The sequence below is a fragment of the Pan troglodytes genome, chromosome 13, assembly GCF_028858775.2.
Source record: "Pan troglodytes isolate AG18354 chromosome 13, NHGRI_mPanTro3-v2.0_pri, whole genome shotgun sequence".
Taxonomy (NCBI): domain Eukaryota; kingdom Metazoa; phylum Chordata; class Mammalia; order Primates; family Hominidae; genus Pan; species Pan troglodytes.
In genome coordinates this window covers 20,559,010-20,586,942 of record NC_072411.2, presented here as the reverse complement: position 1 = coordinate 20,586,942, position 27,933 = coordinate 20,559,010, and the positions used below count along the sequence as shown (strand labels likewise).

At 35.7% G+C, this 27,933-nt stretch overlaps 1 protein-coding gene across 7 annotated transcripts in view; it reads right to left on the bottom strand.

Annotated features, from left to right (window-relative positions):
* Positions 1 to 27,933, bottom strand: part of PTPN4 (protein tyrosine phosphatase non-receptor type 4) — a 223,108-nt gene that overhangs the window by 79,630 nt on the left and 115,545 nt on the right. For 2 of the 7 annotated variants that reach the window (XM_525902.8, XM_063790365.1), the window contains exons 4-10: positions 27,857 to 27,899; positions 27,680 to 27,758; positions 23,411 to 23,455; positions 23,092 to 23,144; positions 22,618 to 22,738; positions 19,367 to 19,454; positions 4,433 to 4,521 (exon numbers count right to left, since the gene is read on the bottom strand). In XM_525902.8, coding sequence (XP_525902.2) covers positions 4,433 to 4,521; positions 19,367 to 19,454; positions 22,618 to 22,738; positions 23,092 to 23,144; positions 23,411 to 23,455; positions 27,680 to 27,758; positions 27,857 to 27,899 — 518 coding nt within the window. Of the gene's footprint in view, positions 1 to 4,432; positions 4,522 to 19,366; positions 19,455 to 22,617; positions 22,739 to 23,091; positions 23,145 to 23,410; positions 23,456 to 27,679; positions 27,780 to 27,856; positions 27,900 to 27,933 lie in introns of all 7 variants that reach the window. The other 5 variants (XM_009443187.5, XM_009443190.5, XM_009443189.5 and 2 more) reach the window with 3 other exon arrangements.

The window sequence follows — 27,933 nt, the reverse complement described above, 5'->3', positions numbered from 1 at the left end:
TGTCTAAGTTTTAACGGGAATTTAAACCATATACATTCAGTGTTGTTAAGTGTTAAGTAAAGATCTATTCTTGTTATTTTGCTAATTGTTTTCTGATTGTTTTGTACATCCTTTATTCCTTTCATCCTCTTATTGTTTCCCTTGATTATTTGGTGTTTTTTTTTTTTTTTTTTTTTTGTAGTAATAACCTTTGACTCCTTTCTTTTTCTCATCTACTCTAGATATATCTTATCTGCTCTGTCAGGGAATTTTATACTTTTGTGTGTTTTCATGATAGTTCATAGTATCCTTTCACTTCCAGATGTAGGGACTCCCTTAAGCATTTCTTGTGAGATCCATCTAGTGGTGATGAATTCTCTCAGTTTTTGCCTATCTCAGAAAGACTTTATTTCTACTTCATTTCTGAAGGGTAGATTTGCTTGGGTGATGTATCCTCAGTCAGCATTTTTACTGGTTTATCTGCACTTTGAATATACCACCATATTCGCCCCTGGCCTGTAAGATTTTTGATTAGGAATCTGCCGTTGGTCTGATGGAGATTCCCTTATGTGTGACTTGATCCTTTCCTCTTGCTCTTTTTAGACTTCTGTCTTTGATTTTTAACAATTTGACTACGAAGTGCCTTGGAGGAGACCTTTTCGGGTTGAATGTCTGTGGGGTTCTTCGAGCTTCTGGTATCTTAATGTCTCTACTTCTTGCAAGAGTTGGGAAGCTTTCAGCTAGTATTTTCTTAAATAGGTTTTTTTTTATGCCTTTGCCCAACTCTTCTGAAATTTTCAAAATTCAAATATTTGGCTGCTTTACAGTGTTCCATTTGTCATTCAGGCTTTTTTAGCCTTTTAAAAAAATTACTAGGTTATTTCCAAAGACCTGTCTTCAAGTTCAGAAATTATTGTTACTGTTTAATCTAGTCTATTGTTGATGCTTTCTATTGTATTTTTTATTTCATTCACTGAACTCAGTTCCAAAATTTGTTGGCTTTTTTTAAAAATCTCTCTCAGTTGAATTTCTCATTCACATTATGAATGGTTTTCTTGATATCTCTGTATTGTCAAGCTGTCTTATATATCATTGCATTTCTTTAATATCATTATTTTATTTTTCAGGCATCTATTTCTTCTGTCCTTATACGTTGATATCTGCACATCTGGTGTAACAGGTGCTTCTTCCAATTTTATGAATTGGCTGTCATAGGAACAAACTTTTTCTTGTGAGGTACCTATAGTGTTGGCTGGATAGGGTGCTTTGGCTTTGATTCTGGATGGGTGCAGTAGCATAGTCTTCACATTATTTATTTGGCTCTAATCAGTGTCAGAGGTGTCTGTGAGTTCCTCAGTGGCTTAGGGTGTAGAGGTTGTGGTGAAGCTGTATTGGGGATGGAAATGCCAGGTAGGCTGGTTCATGGGCACCAGCTGTGGTGACGGCAGGCTGGGCATGCCAGTCCTTGGGTCTCCAGGTGGTATGCATGGTGTCAGTAGTATCAGTGGGCTATCCCTTGGGGTCCTGAGTTATGCATGTGGGGGACAATAGTGGTAGAGGCAGGGTGGACGAGCCAGTCCCTGGGCCCCTGGGAAGTGCCCACAGGTGCCAGTGGCAGGAAAGGTAGGTCCATTATTGAGCCCCTGAAAGGTGTGTGTGTGTGTGTGTGTGTGTGTGTGTGTGTGTGTGTGTGTGTGTCAGCAGCTGCAGGTATGGCCAGCCAATGCCTGGACTCCAACAGTGTCTGGAGGTGGTAGCTGAGGGCGAGGCACATCTATCGTCAGGCCCTTGGATGTCACGTGAGGGCCCTCACAGTTCTAAGTGGGGTAGGTCAATCTCTAGGTTCATGAATAACATATACAGGTGCCAGCAGCTGGGATGGTCCTCTGTTCAGGCCCTTGATGTTATCACTGGTGACGGTGGACAGGGCATATAAATGTCCCTGGAAGGTGTGCTCAGATAGGCCAGTCCTTACTTAGCCCCCCAAAGGCACATGCAGCTGTACAGTGGTCTTGCTGCTGGAGGATGTGAGTTGCTGTCAATGGTAATGTCCCTGTGCAGGCAACTCTGAGGCTGTGGTGAGCACATGCTTCATCTCCCTTTATGACAGGTACAGCCTCCCTGGCACACTGCACTGCCCATTCCCCAGGGTGAAGGACACTGCACAAGATACAGTCTCGAGGACCTAGCTGCATCCTGGGTGCAGTTAAGTCTTGCAACTTTGCAGCCCTCTGTGTGGACATGGAGGGTTGTCAGTGGGGAAATGCAGTAGCTACTGGGCCTCACTGCAGGATGTATTCTGATGGGGGCTGAGCTCTCAAAATGGCATTGTGTTGCAACTGCCTGGGTCTTAGGGGGTGTGTAGAGGGAGTGCAAACTCCCTCTCTGAAACAATGCCATGGTGTGGACTTCAGGCAGCTCCCTATGCTAGTCTCACGGCCCATGAGGGTCAAGGGCCTCTCTCATATAAGAAGGACTGCAGTAATCTTTGGTGCAAATGTGAACTATTGAGGATCTCTTGCTTACCTTTTCCTTGCAATGGGCAATTCCTCCTGGCTCTCAGGTGATCCTGACTAGGCTGGCTACTTTGCTTCCCTCTCCTTCTGTGTCTCAGAGGTTCCCTGTCACTTCCTTGTTGAATTCTTCTGTTCTCTTTTAAATGTCCTATTCATTATGTGTTTATCTACTTGCTGATCTGGTCCTTCTTTGTGGAAGACACAAGTGCCTCCATGACTCTAGTCAGCCATCTTGAAGTCCCCTCTCTGCTTTCTTTTCTTTCTGTAGATCCAGATTCCTGTCTTATATTATTTTCCTTTTCTGTGAAGAACTTCTTTTAACATTTCTCACAAGGCAGGTCTACTGGTAACAAATTCCATCAATTTTTGTTTGTGTGTGTGAAAGTCTTTATTTCTCTTTCACTTCTGAAGGATAACTTTGCTACAGACTTCTAGGTTGGTGGGTTTTTTCTTTCAACACTTTAACCAAAATATTTCACTCCAGTTTCTTCTTGCTTACATGGTTTCTGAAGAGAAATACAACATATTTTTTACCTTGTTCCTCTAGGTTAAATGTGCTTTTTATGCTTTGCTTTTTAAAAGATTTTCTGATTATCTGCAGCATGACTATGATAGTGTGTAAGTGTGGATTTTTGGGTTATTTAACCTGCTAGGTGTTCTCTGAACTTTCTGCATCTGTGATTCGGTGGCTGTCATGAATTTTGGAAAACTATCAGCCACTATTTTTTCAGATATTTATTTCTTCTGTTCTTCTCTCTCTTTAATCCCATCACATATCTTAAATACTGTTCTTTCATTCCTTTTTCCCATCACTTTTCAGTTTTTGAAGTTTCTATTGACATATCTTCAAGCTCACTCATTTTTTTCTTGTGTATAATCTACCGATAAGACCAAAGGCATTCTTCATTTCTGTTGCAATGCATTTTATTTCTAGCATTCCTGTTTAATTCTTTCTCATAAGGTTTCCATCTCTGTGCTTACATTTCCGTCTGTTCTTGTACGTTACACACTTTTTCCATATACTTCTCCCTTAGTATATTAATTACAGTTATTTTAAATTTCTGGTATAATACTTCCAAAATTTCTTCTATATCTGGGTCTGGTTCTCATCCTTGCTTTGTTTCTTCAAATTGTGTTTACTGCCTTTCGACATGTCTTGTAATTTTTTGCTAAATGCTGGATATGATATACTGGGTAAAAGAAAGAAATAAATATGCCTTTGGTGTGAAGTTTTATGTAGACCTGGCAAGGCATAAGGCTATGTTTAATGTTTGTGTACAAACCGTAGGTGTCAGAGGTTATAATTTTCTCTATCTTTGTTTTTCACATCCCTGCTGTCTTCGGGTTTCCCTAAGGGACTCCTAAACAATCTGAGCCTTACAGTTATTTTAGTTGTGATTCCCTGCTATTATTTATGAGCCATGTTGATGTGGCAGTAAGGTGTGGGACAGGGAGGAATCATTCTTTCATCCTGTAATTAGGTCTTAGTGGTTTAGTGGTCTGTGCCTCTTGGCTGCGATCTTTGGTGCTTCTCAGGTCAACCCCTCCTTAGGTGAGACAAGAAAGCAGGAGGGGTCTAAACTGGGTATTTCCATTCTCCTACTTTGGTTAAACTCTGATAAAACCCATATTGGTTAGATGCTGGTAAAACAGTTTGCCCTGGGGGCAAATCTCTGCTAAAAAGACTGGAAAGCTCTGATCATCTTTCAAAAATTCCATAAAAGAAAAATTCATAAGTAATAATTTTTAAAAAGTAATTTTGAAATAAACTATTTTGGTGTCTTCTGGTAGGTGCTAACTAAGTGGGATAAAGTATAAAGTTTATCTCACAAGTAAAATGACAACATTAAAATAGTTCAACAGCCACTGCCTTTAATATAAATTATTATATTTAGTAATACAGTGGTAAACATAAAAGTATCAATAGATGTTCTTACCATGGAAAGGTATTCATTCGTACCCTGTTCTTATAAATCAGAATTCCTCCTGACATCACTCCAATCATAATTTCATTGTTACTCTGATCCTTCAAAAAAAATGAATAAAAACATGATAAATCTAAATTAATGGGCTTTGTTAGAGATATATTTTAAAAATAGGATTCTTTTTTTAAAACTAAACATTGCATTTTCAAAGGTTGCAAAGAACCGAATACTAATTAGAAACCCAAATGGTAATTATTACCAAATAAAAATAAAGAACAAATTTTAAACCAAACTGAAATGTCTTATTAAAATTCTTTAAAGCAAAATGGATCTCAGGATTTCCCACAATTTATGACTAGAACTGACTCTTTGGAATAGGAACCAAGAATTCAGAAATCAGAGACCTTTTCCTTAGTATTCATTTTACCATTCCTAAAAGTATTACAATCCATTTACTAAGTAACTGTGATGCTAACATCACAAACATGAATAAAACATGGAGGAATTCAGAGTTTGGTGAAAAGGAACCCAATAAAGCAATATTTACAACATAATGAGACGTCCTATAACTAATACAATACATTAGAAACATCATGAGAGTATACAATAGAGAACAATTCTTAGAGAGTTTAGAAGACCCCGGAGAAGAACATTTGAATTGTGCCTTGAAGAATGAGCGAGACTTTTCAAACTAAATGACCCAATTTGAATAGCTAACCTACACTAATGGAGAATGGGTAGAATAAAAATACATTTCTTAGATGCTAATTTACCTTGAAACCATTTTGCTTCTTTATTTAAAAGATTCTACAAGTAACCTAATACAGGAGGCACACTTTTACCACCTACCATTCATTTAATCAGAAGACAGAACTTATTAATAAAATATAAACTAGATTTTATCATTGTCTTCCTAGAACAAATACTTTATAGTATCAATAACTTCTAATGAAATAAAATATTATTGATCTGTTAGGTAAGGTAATACATAAATGGTCAAATGCAACAGTGTATATTAATTTGCATGGCTGCCTTTGACTAGCAATAATCAACATTATTTGAGTACACTATTATCAGAGTATTAAAAAGCATGTTTTAAAGGACATCAATTAGAAGTTTGGATCAAGATGTTAAGACTGAGCCTAAATGATGCCAGGGTAAATATATACTCCTATTAGCCTATCTGCTCCCAACCTCATAAAACATTAGAGAAGATATACATTAGGGAAGATATACATAAAGCAAAAGAATCTGTAATACTTAAAAACAATCTATAACATATGAACATATGTTATCAATGGACCAGACATTTTGAGGAATCCTTAAAGATATAAAGTGGTAAGACTAGATTTACTGAGAGGAAAAAAAAATTCATAAAACCACAGCCCAAACTATGTAGGAAAGAGACTGCTCTATGTGGAGGTAAAAAACAGAAACGAAATTTTCAGGTACGAGTTCAGTTACCATAGATAAAATAATTAAGAGAGGCCTGCAAATTACTGTCAGGATAATCAGGTAGGGAGCAGCTGTGGTAATTAACTCCGAACAGTCCCATAATCCCACTCCAACTGGATTCAACTATAGGAAATGAAAGTGTGAAGCCTGTCTAAAACAGCAATTGTGGACAGTAGGTCCAAAAATTTAGAATTAAGGGTAATCTTTAGAAGGAATGAATGGAGAACCCCAAACTGAAAGAGGCAAACTATAGGCACATTGTAGCTGGCTTTGTATTCCTTCCCACCTTCACCATCACATAAGGCAGGCTACAGTAAAGAGAAACAGCATTCGCAACCAAGTGAACCAGAAATCACAAATACAAAAGACAGTACATAACCAAAAATCATCAAGTATTTGTGGAAAGCTAATACCATTAGAGAGATATACCAAACCCAATAAACAGAGAAGCCAATCAAGATACAATGTTAGTAGAAAAACAAGTTTAAAAAATAACATATTCAGAAATATGTAGGAACTCAAGTTTTAAATTATAGATATCTAGACTGAAGGGGCAGTTCCCAAGGCATTCCTAGAGTTGGGTAAGATAAAACGAGAGAACAAGTATTATAGCCTTCAGGGACACAAATGTTATTAATTCCAATGTCTAGAAAAATACACTTTGACCACCTTAATTTAAAATACCTTATTTTGCTTTTCTTCATATCACTTATTAATACTGTACTATAAATCTAATAAATAAATTATTCACTAGAACCCAAGTAACAGAGAGTAGAGCTATTTATTGGATTCTTAGGCATAGAAAAAAGTACCTCGTAGGCATCGAAAAAAGTACCTTGTACTCTTTTGCAGCATGAATGCCTCCCTATTACTGTCTGTATGAAAATGTCTTAGCTGTTTAGCTTGGGATCCAAGGCCTTTATACAACTATTCCCATATAATCTCTCCTCCCTAACTGGTAAAAATCTTCTACTCTAGCCAGGCCATTTTTATGATATGTTTTGTGTGCCCACAATTCTGTGTTAAAAATATTCTCATATCTCTGATCATATCTCCCTGCCAAAACAAGCCAAACCAAACCAAAGTCTAGCTTACATCCATCTTCTCAGTAAAAATTTTATTAGCCCACATCTACATGTTTCTCTCATATTTATATGTTTCTTAAACCACTTATCTGAAAGACCTAATTATTGTAGAGATAAGGGCTGAGATTGTGTGTAACAGTGTCTTTCAAACTACATGTGGAAAAGGACCAGTTATGTTTTGTTGTTTAAGTTTCCAATCTGTCGGCTACTGATGCTTTTGCAAAACACACTAACGTGCTTTATGTCAGACTGCTATAAAAGTAGCTAAATCTTACACTTAATTTCTGCATGTGTCTCTTCATGGACCAACTACAGTTTACAGACTGGCAACAGTCTGTGGATCGTACTTGGAACATCAACAAACAATTACATCATTTCACACTCCTCCAAAGAGCCTACTTATCAAATACGTTATTTGATTTCTGATGGTAATTTTATGCTTACACTTAGCCAGTCATATTACTAGAAAATGTTTAATATACAATCAGATTATAAAGATTTGTGATGAGCCTTAACTATGTAGTTATCTTTGGAACTATGATTAAATGATAATTAAAGGGGAGAATTTATAATATGCAGTGGCTATATGGCTTGAAAATGTAAATTCAGAGCAACTATGAAAAAAGAAAGAAAATGGGAGATAAAGTTAAAAATTTTCATTTTTCTAGTAATAACTGATGTGGTAATTATAAGTACTATCTTTAATTACAGGATAGCATGAAGCAAGTAAATAATTATAGGATATGTGAACTGTAGAATTCTTTGAGCCCTAAGAACCAAAATATTCTGTGTATCTCAATATAGATATAGAAACTAGCAAATGCCCAACTCTGTTCACTTAAAAAGCCTAGAAACAATGACCAACCCAGTAGGAATAAGCATCCTTAGCACCCACACTGAGATTTTTGAAATATCATTTTCCATTAAAAGGGCTTCTTGGAGAAATGGCTAATTTCATGTCTGTGGCAAAACATCTTAAAAATACTAGATAGCATAAAAGCTATCAAAGCTAGACCAAGATCATGTCAAAAGGACTTAGGAGGCTGGGTGTGGTGGCTCATGCCTGTAATCCCAGCACTTTGGGAGGCTGAGGCAGGTGGATCACTTGAAGTCAGGAGGTTGAGATCAGCCTGCCCAACATGGTGAAACCCCGTCTCTATCAAAAACAAACAAACAAAAAACAAAAATTAGCTGGGTGTGGTGGTGTGCACCTTTAGTCCAGCTACTTAAGAGGCTGAGGTGGGAGAATCACTTGAACCCAGGAGGCGAAGGTTGCAGTGAGCCGAGACTGCACCACTATACTTCAACCTGGCTGACAGAGTGAGACCCTGTTTCAAAAACAAAACTTATGAGCCAAAAGAAGACCACTCCCCACTGGTGACCAAAGATGGGCTAATTTGAGCTTTAATAAGGAGAATAATTATACTGTATTAAATCTTATCAGTAATATCTAATCCACCACTTCATATTCATTACCTTGAAAACAAGGTAAATAAAAGGAAAAGAATCAAACATTCTTTTCCATGTGTTTTCTATATGAACTATACCACTGGGTAACTGAATAGTAAAAGAAAGAAAACGACCCCTTATAAAATCATTCCAGCAAATAAATAAAAACAAAAATATATTAGGATATCTCATTTTGCTGCTTCCAATAAATTAATGGATCTAGGCATCCAGCATAAATGGCTGCTAGCACAGAATAAGAGCAAAACCCAGGCATTATGCACCACCTGAAAAAAGAACATAACAGACATCAATCTTGAATCTGAACATGCTGCTAGATTAAGCTGCCAATCTGCAGGAAATAGAGAGGACAGCAAATTATGTTGAATTACATTATGAATATGTGATCAAGTAAAATCCAGACTGTAAGAAACTACAGGTAAAATAATCCAGTGCTTTACAGGTAAATTCTAAGCACAAGAGAAGAAGCAACAACCTGTAGATTAAAAAGAGAGATCTCAGTTACTGTGAGTCAAATAAAATACACTAAACAACAGCAAGACCAAGCTACAGTTTCTACCAAGGCACATTTGGGTAATAAAAATTATTAAAAAAAAAATACTATGTAGGAAGGAGCTGTTATTGGGAAAAGGTTTCTGGAGTAACTGGCAACATTCTACCACTTGAACTAGGTGGTAGTTACAAGGATGTTTGCCTTACAGTAATTCAGTAAGATATACATACCTGTCTGTGTTTTATTTTACAACAGTATGTTTAAAAAGAGCAGGAAAAAAATGATATTTAAACTGAATATGAACAGATGTTCTAACATTTTCTGCACATACCCTAATTGTTCATTTCACTTTCTCTTGTGGTGTATAGACCGCCATCCCCTCCTTTTTTTTTTTTTTTTTTGAGACAGAGTCTGGCTCTATCGCCCAGGCTAGAGTGCAGTGGCGCCATCTCGGCTCACTGCAAGCTCCGCCTCCTGGGTTCACGCCATTCTCCTTCCTCAGCCTCCAGAGTAGCTGGGACTGAGCCCGCCACCGCGCCCGGCTAATTTTTTGTATTTTTAGTAGAGACGGGGTTTCACCGTGTTAGCCAGGATGGTCTCGATCTCCTGACCTCGTGTTCCGCCTGCCTCGGCCTCCCAAAGTGCTGGGATTACAGGCGTGAGCCACTGCACCTGGCCTCTTTTTTTTTTTTTTTTTTTTTTTTTTTGAGATGGAGTCTCGCTCTTGTCCAGTGGCGTGATCTTTGCTCACTGCAACCTCCGCTCCCAGGTTCAAGCAGTTCTCCTGCCTCAGCCTCCTGAGTAGCTGGGATTACAGGCACCCACCACCACCATGCCCAGCTTATTTTTGTACTTTTAGTAGAGATGGGGTTTCGCCATTTTGGCCAGGCTGGTCTCAAACTCCTGACCTCAGGTGATCCACCCATCTCGGCCTCCCAACATCCCTTCCTTTCTTTGGAGACTACTACACTATACACAAACTAATTACCTAGGGTACTTAAATGTTCTGACCTCTCTACTATCACATGTTAACAGTACAATAACGCAAACCCACTCAGTGTTATGATGTACATAAGAACAACATTAGTTTTACGCGGTGGAGACAGCCATTAATTTTCTTAATTACTTTCAATTATGAAACAATTTCAAAACAATATACAACAATTTCAAATATCAAATAAGAAGTCAAAGACTCCCCTCATCACCTTCCCTGCCTCCTTCCCTCATTCCCAGAGATAACCACTATTAACAATTTGGTGTATATTTTCCTCTATCTTTATACAACTTTTTCTAACACATCTATAAATATTTTACAGAATGGAGTTTCAGTAATGGAAGTGAGCAAAGATTATATTCATATTAATATTTGCCCCCCAAAAGATTTCTACAAATTTATATTTCAACAATGTATTAGAGTGTCCACTTTCCCATACTCAGGCAAAAAATAGTTATTTTTAATCCTTTGAACTTTTGCTAATCTGATAAAATTGGTATCTCCTTATTTTCATTATTAGTGACAAGTGCATAATATTGATCACCTATATGTCTCCTGTGAAATGTTTATTATATCTGTATGCCATATGTTTCTACTTACAAGTTTTAAAAAAATTATTCCTTTGGGGAACTCTTTATAAAACATGAATATTAAAAAATTTTCTGTAACATATGTTGAAATTATTTTCTTTTATCCTGTAGCAGTATGTTCTTTTCCAATATATCATTTGTTTAAAATTTTCATGTCTGTCTATTTTTAATGTAGTTAGGCATAAAGGCTTATACATTCATTAATGATGAAAAAAATGTTTGTATGCTTTATATAGGCCTAATGGAGTATGAGAATGTAAACAAATTATTCAGCAAAAATGAAAACAATTAGTGACCTATTTATGCTTTCATAAAGATGCTTGATATAGAAAGATGGTTGACTAAAAATAATGCTGTGTCACAATAAGTGAAAGCACACATCGGAATTATGGAAAACCACTATGTGATTTGAGTACAGTAGAGTGACATGGATAAAGTCATATGTATAGCTCCAATCTGAGAAAAGAGTTCCTTTCTCTGTTCCAAGAGATTACATTTGTAAATTGTTTCATTATTTTAATGGATCTGTCAAAAAGTCTTCAAATACATGCAGGTTAAAAATGAGGTTTTGGAAAGAAGCTATAAATTGGCTCTTAATACAGAAATAGGGATTATATGGTCACATTACTTAACTTTTCCGTGTCTCATTTTCCTCATCTGTAAAGTGGAGATAATAATACTCCTGCCTCACAAGGCTGTTGTAAGGATTAAATGGGATTAACATACATAAAGCCCTAAGAAGGATGGCTGGCATGTAGTAAATGCTATATAGGTGTTTCCTGTTATTATTATCTGTGTCCTGTAGAGCAAAAGCCCTCAAAATTACTGTTCTCAGTTTTTTTTTTTTCATATTCTCTATCACTCTTTGGCCATCACTGCACCTCCAAAACTGCTCTTGAAAAGTCACCAGTGACCTCCACTTTTCTAATCCAGTTCTCTGTCCTCATTTTATTTGACCTAACAGCATCATCTGACAAAGCTGACTGCTCCTGATTTACTTGGCTTCAGAGACACATATTTGTGTCTTTGATAGAAAGAAAGGCTCTCCTTTCTGAATGGCTGCTCCTTCTTGGTTTTCTTTCCTGGTTCTTCTTCATCTCTTCAAATTCTAAACATTGAAGTGTTCTAACTTTGAGGACCTGTTCTCTTCAACATCTACTAAATTTACTTCCTCAGTGCTCTCATCTCATGATTTTAACTATTAACTATACGCTAACAATTCCCAAATGTATTATTTCTAGTCCAGACTTTTCCTCTCAACTCCAGGTCTATAAATTGAATTGCCTACCCCTCTTTCGTGAGGATTTACGTCTCTTCAAATTTAACATGTCCCAAGATAAATTCTTGACTTATGCTCCTACTAAATCTGGTTCTCCCAGGTCTTTCCCAACTTAGTAAAAGTTCAGGCCAAAAGCTTTGGAATAATTACCAAATCCTTTTTCTCTCACACCCATAGCCAGTACACATGAGTAAAAGCTGTCACTTCCATATTCAAAGTATGTTCAAAATCTGATTACTGTCCACCACCCCAATACTACAAGAACCATTACCTTTCACCTGGATCACTCCGACAGTCTCTTCCCTTAGTATCTTATAGTATACTCTCAAAACAAAAGTCATTGTTATATTTTAAAAATGTAAATTCACAACATGTCTTTTATTGCCTCAAAACTCTCTAATGGTTTTGATTATAATTAAAAGCCAAAGTCCTTAAAATGTTTTATAAAGATGTGGTGGCTCATGTCTGCAGTCCCAGCACTTTGGGAGGCCGAGGCAGGTAGGATTGCTTGAGCTGAGAAGTTTGAGATCAGCCTGAGCAACATAGCAAGACTCCATCTCCACTTAAAAAAAAAAAAAAAAATTCAACCAGCATGGTGACACATGCCTGTGGTCCCAGCTACGTGGAAGGCTGAGGTGGGAGGATCACTTGGGCCCAAGAGACCAAGGCTGCAGTAAGCTGAGATTGCACCAATGCACTCCAGCCTGGATGACAGAGCAAGACTCTGCCTCAAAAGAAAGAAAGATAGAAGAAAAAAAAAAGTCTTAAAAGTTCTTGTCTGCTTTGATCTCATCCCCTAATACTCTTCTCTCCTTGTTCGCACTACACAAGCCATACTAAACTCTTAGCTATTATTTGAACTGCTATATACACTATTTCATTGCTCTTTCCTCTGCTTAGAATAATCTCCTCCCAGATGTTTGCATGGCTCTTTCAGATCTGTTTACCTTCTCAGTGAGACCTTCCCTGATCCCTCATTTGTTTGTCTTAATTCCCCTTTCTCAGCTTAACTTTTCTTCATAGCATCTATCAATATCTGACGTATGACCTACTTAATTTTTTAAAAGAACTGAAGTACTGTATAGTAAAATGCACATTTCTTAAATGTACAACTCAAAATTTTACACACATACATACACATACCTATTTACACTCCAACATAACCATCACAAACCAATATATAGAACATTTTGAAAAACCCAGAAAGCTCCCTCATGAGTCTCCCAGTTAATAAACATTCCTCCAGAACTGACTGCTATTCTGACTTCTATCAATATAGGTTGGTATTTTGCTAGTTACTGAACTTCAATGGAATCAAATAGTACATACTCTGATATACCCATAATTGTTCATTTATAGTTTTGTTTCTTGCCCCACAGAATGCAAGCTTTGGGAGGGTTCAGTTTTATCTACTTTACTCACTGCTATATCTACGATATCTATAAATGAGACCATATTACTGCATGCAGCCAGAATCGAAGTCTATGTACCCTACTCAACCCAAACCACAGATAAATCTTCAGGAAAAAGTCCTCCCCTACAAAAGCAAATTCAAATATAAGCAGCAGCAACTATTGCACCAGATGCACAGATACAATGTAAGCACACAGGAAACATGAAATAGCAAGAAAATATGGTATCTCCAAAGGAATACAATAATTCTCCAGCAATAGATCTTAATCAAAAAGAAAATTTCAAAATCCCAGCATGAAATAAAGAATTCAAATTATTGACTTGAAAGGTCTGTGAGACCCAAGAGAATTCTGAAAAACAATACAAATAAGTCAGGAAAACTATTCAGGATATGAATGAGAAATTTACCAAAGAGATATTTTTTTAAAGAACCTAATAAAAATTCTGAAGCTGTTTCATGCCTGTAATCCCACATTTTGGGAGGCCAAGGTGGGTGGATCACCTGAGGTCAGGAGTTCGAGACCAGCCTGTCCAACGTGGTGAAACCCCATCTCTACTAAAAATAAAAAAAATTAGCCAGGGATGGTGGCGTGCGCCAGTAATCCCAGCTACTGGGGAGGCTGAGGCACGAGAATCACTTGAATCTGGGAGGCAGAGGTTGCAGTGACCTGAGATCACACCACTGCACTCCAACCTGGGCAACAGAGCAAGACTCTGTCTCAAAAACAAACAAACAAACAAAAAACTGAAACTGTAGAATTCACTGAAAAAAATTCAAAATACATTTGAAAACTTCAACAATAGCCTACATCAGTCCGAAGAATGAATCTTGGAACTTGAAGACAGGTCTTTCAGAATAATCCAGTCAAACAAAAATAAAGAAAAGAGATGAAAAAAGAATGAGCAAAGCCTTCCTGAAATTTGAGGCAAGATAAGGTGACCAAATTTACATGTTACTTGTATCCCCAAGCAGATAATAATGTAAAGAGGTGTTCTGCATGGAACATTATAATCAGACTGTCTAAAGTCAAACTTCAGGAACAAATCCTAAAAATAGCAGAAGTGTCTCATCACGTATAAAGAAAATCCCACCAGTCTAACAGTGAGTTTTTCAGCAGAAATTTTATAGGCCGGAAGACAATAGAATGATATACTGAAAGTGCTGAAAGAAAAAACCTGCCACTCAAGAATACTATATCCATCAAAATTATCACTTATAAATGAAAGGGAAATGAAATCATTCACAGACAAATAAATCCTGTGGGAATTCTATACCACTAGATCAGTTCTGTAAGATATGCTCAAGAAAGTCCTAAACTTGGAAGTAAAATGATGACATTTACCATCATGAAAACACACAAAAGTATAAAACTTAATGGGTAAAGAAATATAAAGGAGGAAGAGAAAGGACTCAAACAGTATCACTACAGAAACCCATCAAAACAACAACCTATAAGAGAAAAAGAAAGAAACACAGAATACATATAATAATCAGAAAACAATTAACAATATGAAAAGAACAAAACCTCACATACCAATAACTTTGAATGTAAATAGATCAAATTCTCCTCTTAAAAGATACAAAATGGCTGAATGGATTAAAATACATAATTCAACTATATGTTGCTTAAAAGACACTCACTTTTTCATTAAAAACACATATAGACTGAAAATAAAGGGATGGAAAAAAATACTCCATACAAATGAAAATGAGAAGTTAGGAGTACCTCAGCTTTTATCAGATAAAACAGATTTTAATTATTTCAAGAACAGTTAAAAAGGACAAAGAAGGTCATTATATAATGATAAAGAGATCAACCCAGTAAGAGGACATAACTATTCTAAATATATATGCACCAAACATTGGAGTACCCAGATTCATAAAACAAATATTACTGGATCTAAGGAGAGACATAGACTGCAATACAATAATAGTAGGGGACTAACACCTCACTCTCAGCATTAGACAGATCTAGAAAAAAAATAAAGAAACATTGGACTTAAACTGAACATTAGATCAAATGGACCAAACAGACACTTACAGAACATTCTACTGAACAATGCAGAATATGCATTATTTTCATAAGCACATGGAACATCTTCCAAGATAGGCCATATGTTTGGCCACAAAACAAGTCTCAACAAATTAGTTAAACAACATGCTTCTAAATGACCATTAGGTCAATTACGAAATTAAGATGGAAATAAAAAAATTCTTTGAAACAAATGAAAATGGAATACAACATAGCAAAACCTGTGGGATAAGACAAAGGCACTGATAAGAGGGATGTTTACAGCAATAAATGCCTACACAAAAAAAGGAGAAAGATTACAAGTTAACAGTCTAACAATGCATCTCAAAAACCTGGAATAGCAAGAACAAAACAAACCTAAAATTAGTAGAACAGAAATAACAAAGATCAGAGCAGAAATAAATGAAATAGTGACCATAAAAAATATGATGGATAAATGAAACAAAAAGTTGGTTCTTCAAAAAGATAAAGAAAATTAATAAACTGCTAGACTAACCAAGAAGACAGAACATCCAAATAAGTAAAATCAGAAATGAAAAGGAGACATTGCAACTGATACTACAGAAATACGAAAGATCATCAAGACTTTTTTTTCTTTTTGAGACAGTCTCGCTCTGTCGCCCAGGCTGGAGTGCAGTGGCGCCACCTCGGCTCACTGCAAGCTCCGCCTCCAGGGTTCACACCATTCTCCTGCCTCAGCCTCCCAAGTAGTGGGGACTACAGGCGCCCACCACCACGCCCGGCTAATTTTTTTGTATTTTTAGTAGAGACGGGGTTTCACCGCGTTAGCCAGGATGGTCTCGATCTCCTGACCTCGTGATCCGCCCATCTTGGCCTCCCAAAGTGCTGGGATTACAGGCATGAGCCACCGTGCCCAGCCTATCAGAGACTATTACGAACAACTACAAGCTGACAAACTGGGAAACCTACAGGAAATGAATTCCTGGAAACATATAACCTACCAAGACTGAATCAAGAAGAAATTGAAAACCTGAAGAGACCAATAATGTGTAGTGATATTGAAATTGGTAAATAAAGTCTCCCAACACAGAAACACCCAGGACCAGATGGATTCAAAGCTGAATGTTACCAAACACACAAAGAAGTAATAACATTCCTGAAACTATTCCAAAAAAAACTGAAGAGGAGGGAATTCTCCTGACTCATTCTATAAGGTCAGCATTAGCATCATACCAAAACCAGACAAAGATGCAAAAACTAGAAAAAAGAAAACTACAGGCCAATATCCCTAGTGAACACAGACACCAACATCTTGAACAAAGTACTAGCAAACCATATCCAACAGCATGTTAGAAAGATAATACACCACAATCAGATACAATACATTATATCAGGAATGTAAGGATAGTTCAACACACACCGATCAATAAACATGATATATCCCAAGAACAGAATGAAGAATAAAAACCATATAACCATCTCAAAAGACATTGTAAAAGCATTTGAAAAACTTCAACATCTCAACAAATGCACAAAAGGAACATACCTCAAAATAATAAAAGCCATATAAGACAAACCCAAAGTCAACATCATACTGAACACAGAAAAGTTGAAATTGTTCCCCCTAAGAACTGGAAAAAGACAAGGATGCCCACTTTCACACTCTTATTCAACACAGTAGTGGAAGTCCTAGCCAGAGCACTCAGGCAAGAGAAAGAAGGAAAAGGTATCCAAATTGGGAAAGAGGAAGTCAAATGGCCTCTTTTTGCTGATGATATGATCTTATATCTAAAAAAACCTAAAGACTCCACCAAAAATGCTTAGATTTCATAAATAAATTCAGTAAAAATCAACACATTAAAAATCAGCAGCACTTCTATACATCAATAATGATCTAGATAAGAAAGAAATCAAGAAGGCAATCCCATTTACAATAGCTACAAAAAATACCTAGGAATAAATTTAACCAAGAAGGTGAATGATCTCTACAAGGAAAACTACAAAACATTGATGAAAAATTTAAGATGACACAAACAAATAGAAAAAATCCCATGCCTTTGAATCTGAAGAACTAATATTGTTAAAATGACCATATTGCCAAAGCACTCTACAGATCCAGTGCAATCCCTATCAAAATACCAACATCATTCTTCATAGAATTAGAAAAAACAATCCTAAAATTAATATAGAAACAAAAAAGAGCTCAAATAGCCAAAGCAATCCGGAGCAAAAAGAACAAAGCATCAAATTACCTGATGTCAAAATATATTACAAGGCTAAAGTAACCAAAACAGCATGGTACTGATATAAAAACATACACACAGACCAATAGGACAGACTAGAGAACCCAGAAACAAAGCCAAATATTTACAGCCAACTGATCTTCAACAAAGTCAACAAGAACTTACATTGGGGAAAGGACATTCTCTGCAATAAACGGTTCTGAGAAAATCAGATAGCCACATACAGAGGAAGAAAACTGGACATCTAGCTCTTACCATATACAAAAATCAACTCAAGACAATGAAAGACTAAAGTGTAATACCCAAAACTATAAAAATACTAGAAGAAAGGACAGGATCTTGCTGTCACCCAGGTTGGAGTGAAGTGGCATCATCATAGCTTACAGAAGCCTTAGACTCCTGGGCTCAGCTGATCCTCCTGCCTCAGCCTCCTTAGTAGCTGGGACTACAGGCATGCACCACCATGCCCAGGTCATTTTTTAAATTTGTAGAGATGAGATCTCATTATGTTTCCCAGGCTGGTCTTGAACACCTGGGCTCACACAATCCTCCTGCCTCGCCGTCCCAAGGTGTTGGGATTATAGGCATGATACATTATGCCCAGCCCCTTTTTATTTTTAACCATAGTTTAATTCATATATTTAAAGTTCCATCTGTTTTAAACTTTATTATAATAAAAAACAAACTAGTTACACAAATACTGACCAGTACATTACATTTTTAAGAATCATGTTCAAAAGATATAGGCCCTAAATAAGGAAGGAAAATAAAGGGGCATATTTTAAAGAAAGCAGAAAGTTGAACTTAAAATTAAAGTTGAAGAAAAAAAAAAAAAGAAAGCTGAAGGTTTCTAACAGACACATTTTAAATGGAATCAGACAAAAAGATTTCCAAGTAACATTCAGAATTACAAGATAAAATCATGTGAGGAAAGCAACTCATCTGGTCTTTTAAAGGAAAGATTGACATAAGCTTTGTGAAACGTAAGAACTAATGTTCCTCTCCCAGAACATGGTCAGGTAAGGTCCTAAAGGATAAAACCATTACATGAAGTAGAACTTTGAGTACTTCAACAACTATCTGTGTACCTGTGAGTGTCTGAGTATTAACATGATTGAAAATAATTATCTAAGAAAAATATTGGCTCTGAATTCTCTTTCAGGTTGATATCCTTTTTAGGCTCAACTATTCATTTCCAAGAGAAGATAAACGCTATCACCAACTCAACTGATGATTATAATTCCACTTTTCACTGGGTATAGAATAGCTGTACTCCAAGAACTTTTGATAGAGAACTCAAGAAAACCATGAGGAAACACACAAATACAGGATAAACACTCACAAATATGCTTATGCCAGGAGGTTACCAGTTTTTCAAAGGCAGCAATGTTTGACACAAGGGAAAAGAAGTTACACGGTATAATATAGAAAAACTCAGTGACTATAAATTCCACTTCAATACAGGGATGGGGGGAGATAAAAATATGTTAATATGCTCCATGTTGTGCTTTATAAATAAAAACTCGTAATAGTGCTTTTAAATGATGAAAACAAAGTAAGTGCACTAATACAGGCCTCAGTGATGTGAGAACATTTTTAATGATCATTATTATAAAAGTATACAAAAGCCACTTTTCCTATAGCTTAACAATTATATTTAAAAATAAATATTCTAAAGGTACTATATCTTACGGTCTGTAAAAATTATCTTTACATATAAAATACTACCTTGAAGAATCCACATTAACCATCCTTCACATTCGGGAATTGAATCTTAAGTTATTGTGAAAATACTTAAATTCAGAGGAAATTTTCAGTGCAGCTATGTCAGCAGCAATCATAACTTATTCCATTTGTTATCTAATCTTAAAAAATGTTATACTGAGTAACGGAGCCTAACTCAACAACATCGAAGTAAGTTTTCTTCACTTACCCTTGCATAGTGGAATTCAACTCCATAGAGTTCTAAGGTACGTGCTGTGTTTAGGTAATTAAATTCTGCTTCTGCAGGAGATAAGCCTCTATAAAGACATCATTAAGTTAAAAATGAGATCAATCAATCAATCAATCAAATATGGCTAAATTAGAAAAAGGCTATTTATCTGAAAAAAACTGAGCAGTCTAATTAAATCTATGAAACACCATGCAGGACTATTCCTCTAACTTATCTAGAGGGCACATTTTCAGTAACCCAAATTATTATTTTCCAGAATACTGTCTTATTTTCTAGAAATACAAGAATACACCAAGTTTTTAAAGCTCCTCACTATTTATATGGGTGACTATAACAAAACCCCTCACTTTTAGATATAACTTAAAAGCAGTATTTCTCAAAATTTGGTTCATATACCATATCTACATTTAAATCACACAGGATATCTCTGAAACTTGCAGATTCTAAGCCAACCTCCAGGGCAGTGCTTCTCAGAGTGTGGTGCACAGACAGAGGTTGATTCACAGTATGGAACCTGAGTGTTGGAGGCTTGTATAGCAATCTGCCTGGGTAATATCTGTTAAATCTAACAGCAAAAAACAAAACAAAAAAACAAACAAATGAGGACTAGTATTTTTTACGTCTTTGTTTTCTTTCTCCACTTTATTTTTCTAGTAATTAATTTTTATTATATTCTACAAAATATAAGTAACACAATAATGACAGCTGGGGGGAAGAAATCATCTTTCATCATAGATGGTTTAAGACTATTCTGTAGAGTCTGATTCAGAAAGGATGAGGTCAAAACTGTTTATATTTAACAAGAATACCAAGTGATTCTTATAAACACAAGTTGAAGAACCATTGCTCTAAATGTAAGGCCTTTAAAAATAGATTTACTCCTATTTCACATATAGTTTTTACAACCTTAGTTATCTGTTATTATCAGACTACAGCAGAGCAAAAGCAGCAAATTACAAAAACAAAGATACAAACTTTCTATTCACTAATGCTACTAGAAAAGGGAGCCAACAGCCCGCTAATGCATGATCATAACACGACTCCTCAAAAAAAACAGTACACTTCCAATTTCTATAAAATTAAATTAAATATATACTCCCTCCAGTTAAAGTGGATACTTCTATTTTTCTTCATTTAAAGATCTGATGAATCATTTACTTAAACCAAATAGAAATATATAATCAATAAGCTTTTCCTTAAGAGTCTTTTCATTATCGGTAAATTTAAAAAAATATGGCTTATCTTCAAACTCTTGATTCTGATATGCTGTATGTATAACTTTCACTATGAATGGAATTTACTTAGACTAAAATAGCCCTCTCACCACATTAGGTAGTCCATTAAAAACTCAGTCATTAGTCTATTTTAGATCAGGAATCAGCAAACCTTTTATTGCAAAGGGCTGGACAGTAAATATTGTAGGCTTTTAGGACATACAGTCTCTGTGGCAACTATTTACCTTGGCCATTGTGCGAAAACAGCCATAGACAACATATAAATGAATGAGGGTATCTGTGTTCCAGTAAGTGTTTTATTCATGAACACTGAATTTTACAAAATTTCACATGCCACAAAATGCTATTCTTCTTTTGATTTTCTGCAACCACTTAAAATCTATATAACAATCTTAGTCTGTGGGCCATATAAAAATAGGCAATGGGGGCTGGGCGTGGTGGCTCACGCCTGTAATCCCAGCACTTTGGGAGGCCAAGGCAGGCGGATCACGAGGTCAGGAGATCAAGACCATCCTGGCTAACACGGTGAAACCCCATCTCTACTAAAAATACAAAAAATTAGCTGGGCATGGTGGCGGGCACCTGTAGTCCCGGCTACCGGGAGGCTGAGGCAGGAGAATGGCATGAACCCGGGAGGCGGAGCTTGCAGTGAGCTGAGATCGCGCCACTGCACTCCAGCCTGGGCAACAGAGCGAGACTCCGTTTCAATGGCCATGGTTTGTTATCCTGTTTTAGATACATGAGTTATTAGTAAAAGAAAGTAAGTTTTCTTAATAATAACAACAGCTAACATTTCTTCAGTGCCTACAATGTGCTATGTATGGTTTTGAGAACCTTATGTATATAAACTCATTTAAGACCTACAGTAACTCCAGAGATAGATAGATACTTTTATTATCCCCAGTTCACGTAAGGAAACAGAGAAGAAGAGGCATAAAACAGTTTGGCCAAGGTTATAAGATAGTAAGTAATCTTACAGAATTTCAAACCAGGCAGTCTGGCTCTTTAGTTCAGACTCTTAGCCAATATGCAACACTGCCTTAGTTTTTCCCTGAGTATTCTGAATCGTATATTGAAGCACAACTGAATTCTGAACCAATAAACAATATTACTTTCTATTCAAGGCAACAAATCTCTTTTGAAAAAATAATATATAAAATTATACTCACACAAAAAAATCAAAGTTGAATGAATATTGTTAATGAATGAATATTGATAAGGTTAAGTATCTCTGAAATGCTTGGGATCGTGTTTCAGATTTCAGATTTTTTCAAGTTTTGAAATATTTGCATATACTTAATGCAATATCTTGGTATAGAAACCAAGTCTAAACATGAAATTTATGTTTCATATACACTTTATACACATAGCCTGAAGGTAATATTATATAATATTTAAAATAATTCTGTGTATGAAACAAAGTTTTCACCGAATGTTGACTGAAACCCATTACATGGGATCAGGTGCAGAATTTTCCACTGTGGTGTAATGTCAGTGCTCAAAAAGTTTCAAATTTTAGAGCTCTCTGAATTTCAAACTCTTGGGTTAAGGATGTTCAACCTGTACTGTTTTTAAAGAAATATTTTTTAAAAATTAATTTAGTATTATATAGAGTTCCTGTTCTCCTCTTGGCTCACTACCAAGGAGAATCAAGTCCTTTATACCTAAAAACTGAGAAAGAATTACTAAGCAGACTGATCTCTATATTGTGACTATACTGTTTATATTCTAAAATTATTTAGACTATTACACAATAGCAAATAAATATCTGTTTACAGATAGCTTAATGGCTCTTAATAGAAATGAAAATGAGCTTCATATATTCTATGAAATCGTTTTTTAGCATAGATCACCTATATTTCTTTACGATAATATTATTTTAGGTAACAGTAATTGTTCTATATTAAATACAGCCATCATATTAGAATTTCAAACATTTCTCTAGAAAGAATGCCATTAAGAAGTTTATCAAATAAAAAACTAAAAAACTCTTACATGTGTTGCTGATGTAATTTTGCAATTTCTTTTTCAAAATCTTGAGGTTGATTAGGAATGAAAGAATAATCTGAGAGGTAGCCTGGCAAGTTCTCTGACTGATCGTAGTCTCCAAGTTCAGCTAATAATGAAAGGAAAACATTCACATTTTAATAAACAAATTTTTAAATTATTATAGTCAAATCAGCGATGCCATTAATTCTATTTCTGGATGTAAAATACTTATGTTTCTAATATAACCACTTAAGCAAGCCACAGCAATCCATTTAACATTCTTCTTGGTCTCAATTTCAGAGGAAATTTTTTCAAAAATCATAGTAATTGCTAACTAACTGGAGATTTCATTACATTTCCACTGTAGTCTCTATTTTCTATATAGCAACATGTCTAAAGAACTCCCACATTAAAGCCAATGTACTAGCAACACAAACCACAGTTATATGCTGTTTGACCTAAAAATGGGCTGATACTTACACTGAACAGCAAATGAAGCTAAAAGGGCAGCAGTATTAGAAGGACAGGGTAATCTAATAAAACAAAACAAAAATACATAACCGAAGGTTAAACACAGCAATTTCAAAAGTGCTATAATTTGTTAAACAATCACACTTGAAGTTTCATGTGATTTGATTTTAACTATTAAGAAATAAACTTATCTGATGAAAGGAATTCACACTACATGTAACCTTCTTAAATAACTTGTTTGCAATGACCATGAATTACTTAACACAGATTTAAAAAGTATTTTTAGAGTCCATTACAAAAAATTTTTAAAGAAATTTAAAGAGCCCACCTTCCAGTAAGAATGTCTTGTTTAATTTGCAAAAAATACTGGTACCTTAAAAACAAACGAACAAAAAGGATAGCATTTAATAGAATTGTAACAATTTCAATTCTAAGAAACTGTATACTTACATTAACAAATAAACATATTTAAATATTTGCTTTTATAATTTACATATTAAAACATGTAAAGTAGTTTAAAAATAAGATTTCATAAGCTCATGAATCTAAATCTTTAAAACTCTTTGATGTATGAAATTTGTACTTCGAATGTCTTGTTTCCACTAGCTTCCATTATAGAAGCCCTCAAGATTTCAAACAGTTACATGACAGAGGGAGAAATACTCTTGAGGGTTGATATATGCAGAAAGAAGTGGGAAGCATAGAAAACCTGAGTATCACAAACATGGAAGAGCATTGTACGCAATGCACTAGAGACCAGCGATGATTTTCGCTGGTCTGAGATAGAAAGCCAGCTACAAGGACAGGCCAGCGTTTTGATCATTTTATCATCAGATGGCAGGAAGCTGCCTGTTACAGAAAAGCACCTATACACTTCCATGTGAATTAAGGAAGTCTCTCTTTGATTGGCAGGGCAGGGGAAGAATACTTTTGTCTACTATTGTTAGAATTGTCAAGTATTCAATTTCCTGTGAAACCAACAAAAACTTAGGTTTTCTTTAACAAGCCTGCTGTCATTGCTTACAAGATAGCATTGTCCTTTGGTCTCTGCTAGTGGGTAACCCACTCAAAGATTTGTCAATACTTGGGCAAAGTCACCTGTGTTGTATAGGGGTGGCAGAAGACCAAACTTTTTGGTTTTAAATGTTTAACCAGGAAATCTTAAGATTTTTTATTTCACTAAACTAAAAAAAGTACATATTCCAAGAGTCAAAAGTCATTAGAAATTCTAGTTTGGCTGATTAAGTCATTGAAGAGCTCCATGACAATATTCAAATTACCAAAGAGGTTTTCAGAGAATCAGATATAAATTACAAAAAAAAAGAATACAAACATCCTGGCTTCATATATAACTTCTTGTGAGGCTTAGTGCATAATATTATAAATATAATCTATTTACTCAATCGGGCCTGTTTTGGTTTAATAATTCAAAGTTATCTGGGAGGCCGAGGCGGGCAGATCACAAGGTCAGGAGATCGAGACCATCCTTCCTGGCTAACACGGTGAAACTCCATCTCTACTAAAAATACAAAAAAAAAAAAAAAAAAAAAAAGCCAGGCGTGATGGCAGGCACCTGTAGTCCCAGCTACTTGGGAGGCCAAGGCAGGAGAATGGCATGAACCTGGGAGGCGGAGCTTGCAATGAGCCGAGATAGGGCCACTGCGCTCCAGCCTGGGCAACAAAGTGAGACTATCTCAAAAAAAGAAAAAAAAAAGAAAAAAATTCAAAGTTAAAGGTTCCTGGTAAGAAACAATCTTATAGTCAGGATTTAAAGGTCATGTATATCCTTGCCATAATATTGTAAATCTGACATAAATAATGCCTATACTTGCCAAATTTTACTTACATACTCATTTAACCAAGAGGCAAGAATTTAACTGTTAAAAGTAGAAACCAGAATTCAAGTCCTAGGCAAAACTAGCCTGTGATCTTGGGCAAATTAGTTAAATTGTGGCTGAGCCTTAGTTTCTACATTTGTAAAAAGAAAGTAATATCAACTTGCCTAGTATATGTATCTCAGGAATTGGAAAAATTCAATTCTAATGATGCTAGCACCTGCTAAAAGTAAACGGTGTTTAACCTGGTGAACCTGTTTGACTCCATTCTTTCCCGCCCCCCAACCCCCCATAATTTCAAAATTAAAGGAATATTTTTCACTAATTAAACTAAACTAATTCATTAGTTAAAGGGATATTTTAAAAATTAATTTAGTATTACATAGAGTTTATTTTCTCCTCTTGGCTCACTACCAAACAGAGTCAACTTTCATATAGCTAAAAACTGAGAAAGAATTACTGAGCAGATTCATCTGCATATTGGGAATATACTATTTACATTCTTGAAATCTCAAGGTAAGGAGGTGCAGCAGATTTCCTGTTTCCTGGGGTCTAAACTAGTTCTGAAAACTTAGCAGCTGTGGCAGAAGGTGCACTGTTACTAATCATAACCATCACATTAAGGCTACTCAAGCATTAAAGCTTTGGCTAATATGTAGCCTTGGCTATATATTAGAATCATTTGGGGGAACTTGTACATGCCTATGCTCAGGTCCCATCTAAGACCTGTTCAATCAGAATTATCTAGGGATGTGGCCAAGACATCATTATGGTTTTAAAGCTCCCCCAAATGATTCTAATTTCTAATCAGAGTAGAAAAATCACTGATATACACTATGGTAGTAAAATTTACAAAAAACTAGACATTTACCCCATTTTACCAAATAATACCAGTTATAAGATTCCATAACATTCCATTATAAAAGGGTCTGAGAACAAATTAATTCCTTGCCTACCATCAAACTTGATTTTACTTTCTTCTGCTTCAGGCAGTTATTTCAACTTATTAGTGAAACATATTTATTTCCTTATTATGTTTTCAATGCAGGCTATAAAAGAATCAACACATTCTACCTCCATTCAGAAATTCAAAGACAGTTTTTCAAGTGAAGTACATTATAAACATAGTTATAACTGACAATATTTTAAGGGCTACAATATTAAGCTAAGGTGTATACACATAACACAACTTTGTTTTTCATTTTTGTTTTTTTTTTTTCAGACAGAGTCTCACTCTGTTACCCAGGCTGGAGTGCAGTGGCGTGATCTCGGCTCACTGCCAGCTCTGTCTCCCGGGTTCACGCCATTCTCCTGCCTCAGCCTCCCCAGTAGCTGGGACTACAGGCGCCTGCCACCACACCCGGCTAATTTTTTGTATTTTTAGTAGAGATGGGGTTTCACCGTGTTAGCCAGGATGGTCTTGATCTCTGACCTCGTGATCCGCCCACCTTGGCCTCCCAAAGTGCTGGGATTACAGGCGTGAGCCATCGCACCCGGCCACAACTTAGTTTTTCAAGAGGAATTAGCTTGGATTCTACTAATAGTTGCAAGCATTAGGATTACATAATCCAGAGACTACATTACTGAGTTCTCCCATTTGTTAAAAAAAAAAAAAAAAAAGGAACACCTGTGCACCTACCCCAAAACACACTGAAAAGAAATCTCTAGAATTTCAATCTAATTTTTCTCACTTGGTTTACTACTGAAAACTCTGCAAACACCTTAGAACTGGCAGCTGCAGCTAATTAAATAATTTATCCTTTTGTTTCTCTACTCCAAGACAGTATCCTAAATGATAACCAATACATTAAAATTTAACATCCCATCTATAGGTAATTTTAGGTATGGATTTTTTAATTTTACACCTATCTTTTAGAGTAATTCTGAATGTAGTCACTGGCCTATATGCTTATATCTGAGAATTTTACAGAGGGTATAACATGCTAATTTTTAACTGTCTTTGTAAAATAACTCATTACTAATTCTGTCTTTCAGGCAACACACAAGGTTGTCATTCAGGTTAATACTGACAGTTACTACACTGTTGGTATTTCTCCATTTCTATCTTCAATATTTCACCTTATAATCAAGAACATTATCAAAATGTTCATCTGGATCATTCATGTGTATATACTCTGTCAAGTCGAAATGACCATAAAATTAGATAGTAACATAAGCTGAGACTTAAAATGGAGAGTCAAGTGGGCATGTAAAGGCCTCAACATGCTAGTGCACTCTCTGCAACATCCTTTATAAACTCCATTATATTTTTTTGGAACCAAAGATTAAAAACACACAGGGGACAAAAGGTACCTACTGACCCGCAAATAATGGTTATATATTTTATAAATTCTACGTTCTCCCCAATAAAAAAAGATACTAGAATATGCTTTCACATGGGGAAAAAAACCCCAAATTTCTCACCACACAGCATCCTTTGGATACAATTTCAGCAACATTTGATGACCTCAATTAATTATAGCCACACTTAAGCAGTGTTCACAAGTAGAAATTTTTAATATTTATATGGTTCAGGAAGCTGGGGCTGGACTGGGCGGCCCTGAGGTTCTAAATCCCCCTACACTCTCCCAGCCATCCAAAAAAGGGGGAAAACATTATCTTGGAATAGCCATAACTTATTCTGTGTACTGACTGGAAAGCTCAGAATTACACCATAGTAATTTCTTTTTGCCTAATTAATTTCAAAATTTCATATTAGAGTTTTGACAATATTTTCAAGAAAAATATATCCATAAACCCACCTTGTATATTCTTCTTGTAACTTGTTGGGGTCACTTACAAAAAATTTGACTCTAAAGTTCAAACTGTAAGGAGATCCTCCTAGAATTAATAAAAGTAGTTCTAATTAATCAGACTATATTAATCCTTTATCTTTATAAAGTAAGCTTGCAAAACATTAAGTAAATATGTATGCTCACTCTTTAGCTGCTTCCTTATTGGTTTGTTTGGATCCAGCCACCTCTGAAAAATAAATAAATAAAACTGATTTCTTTTT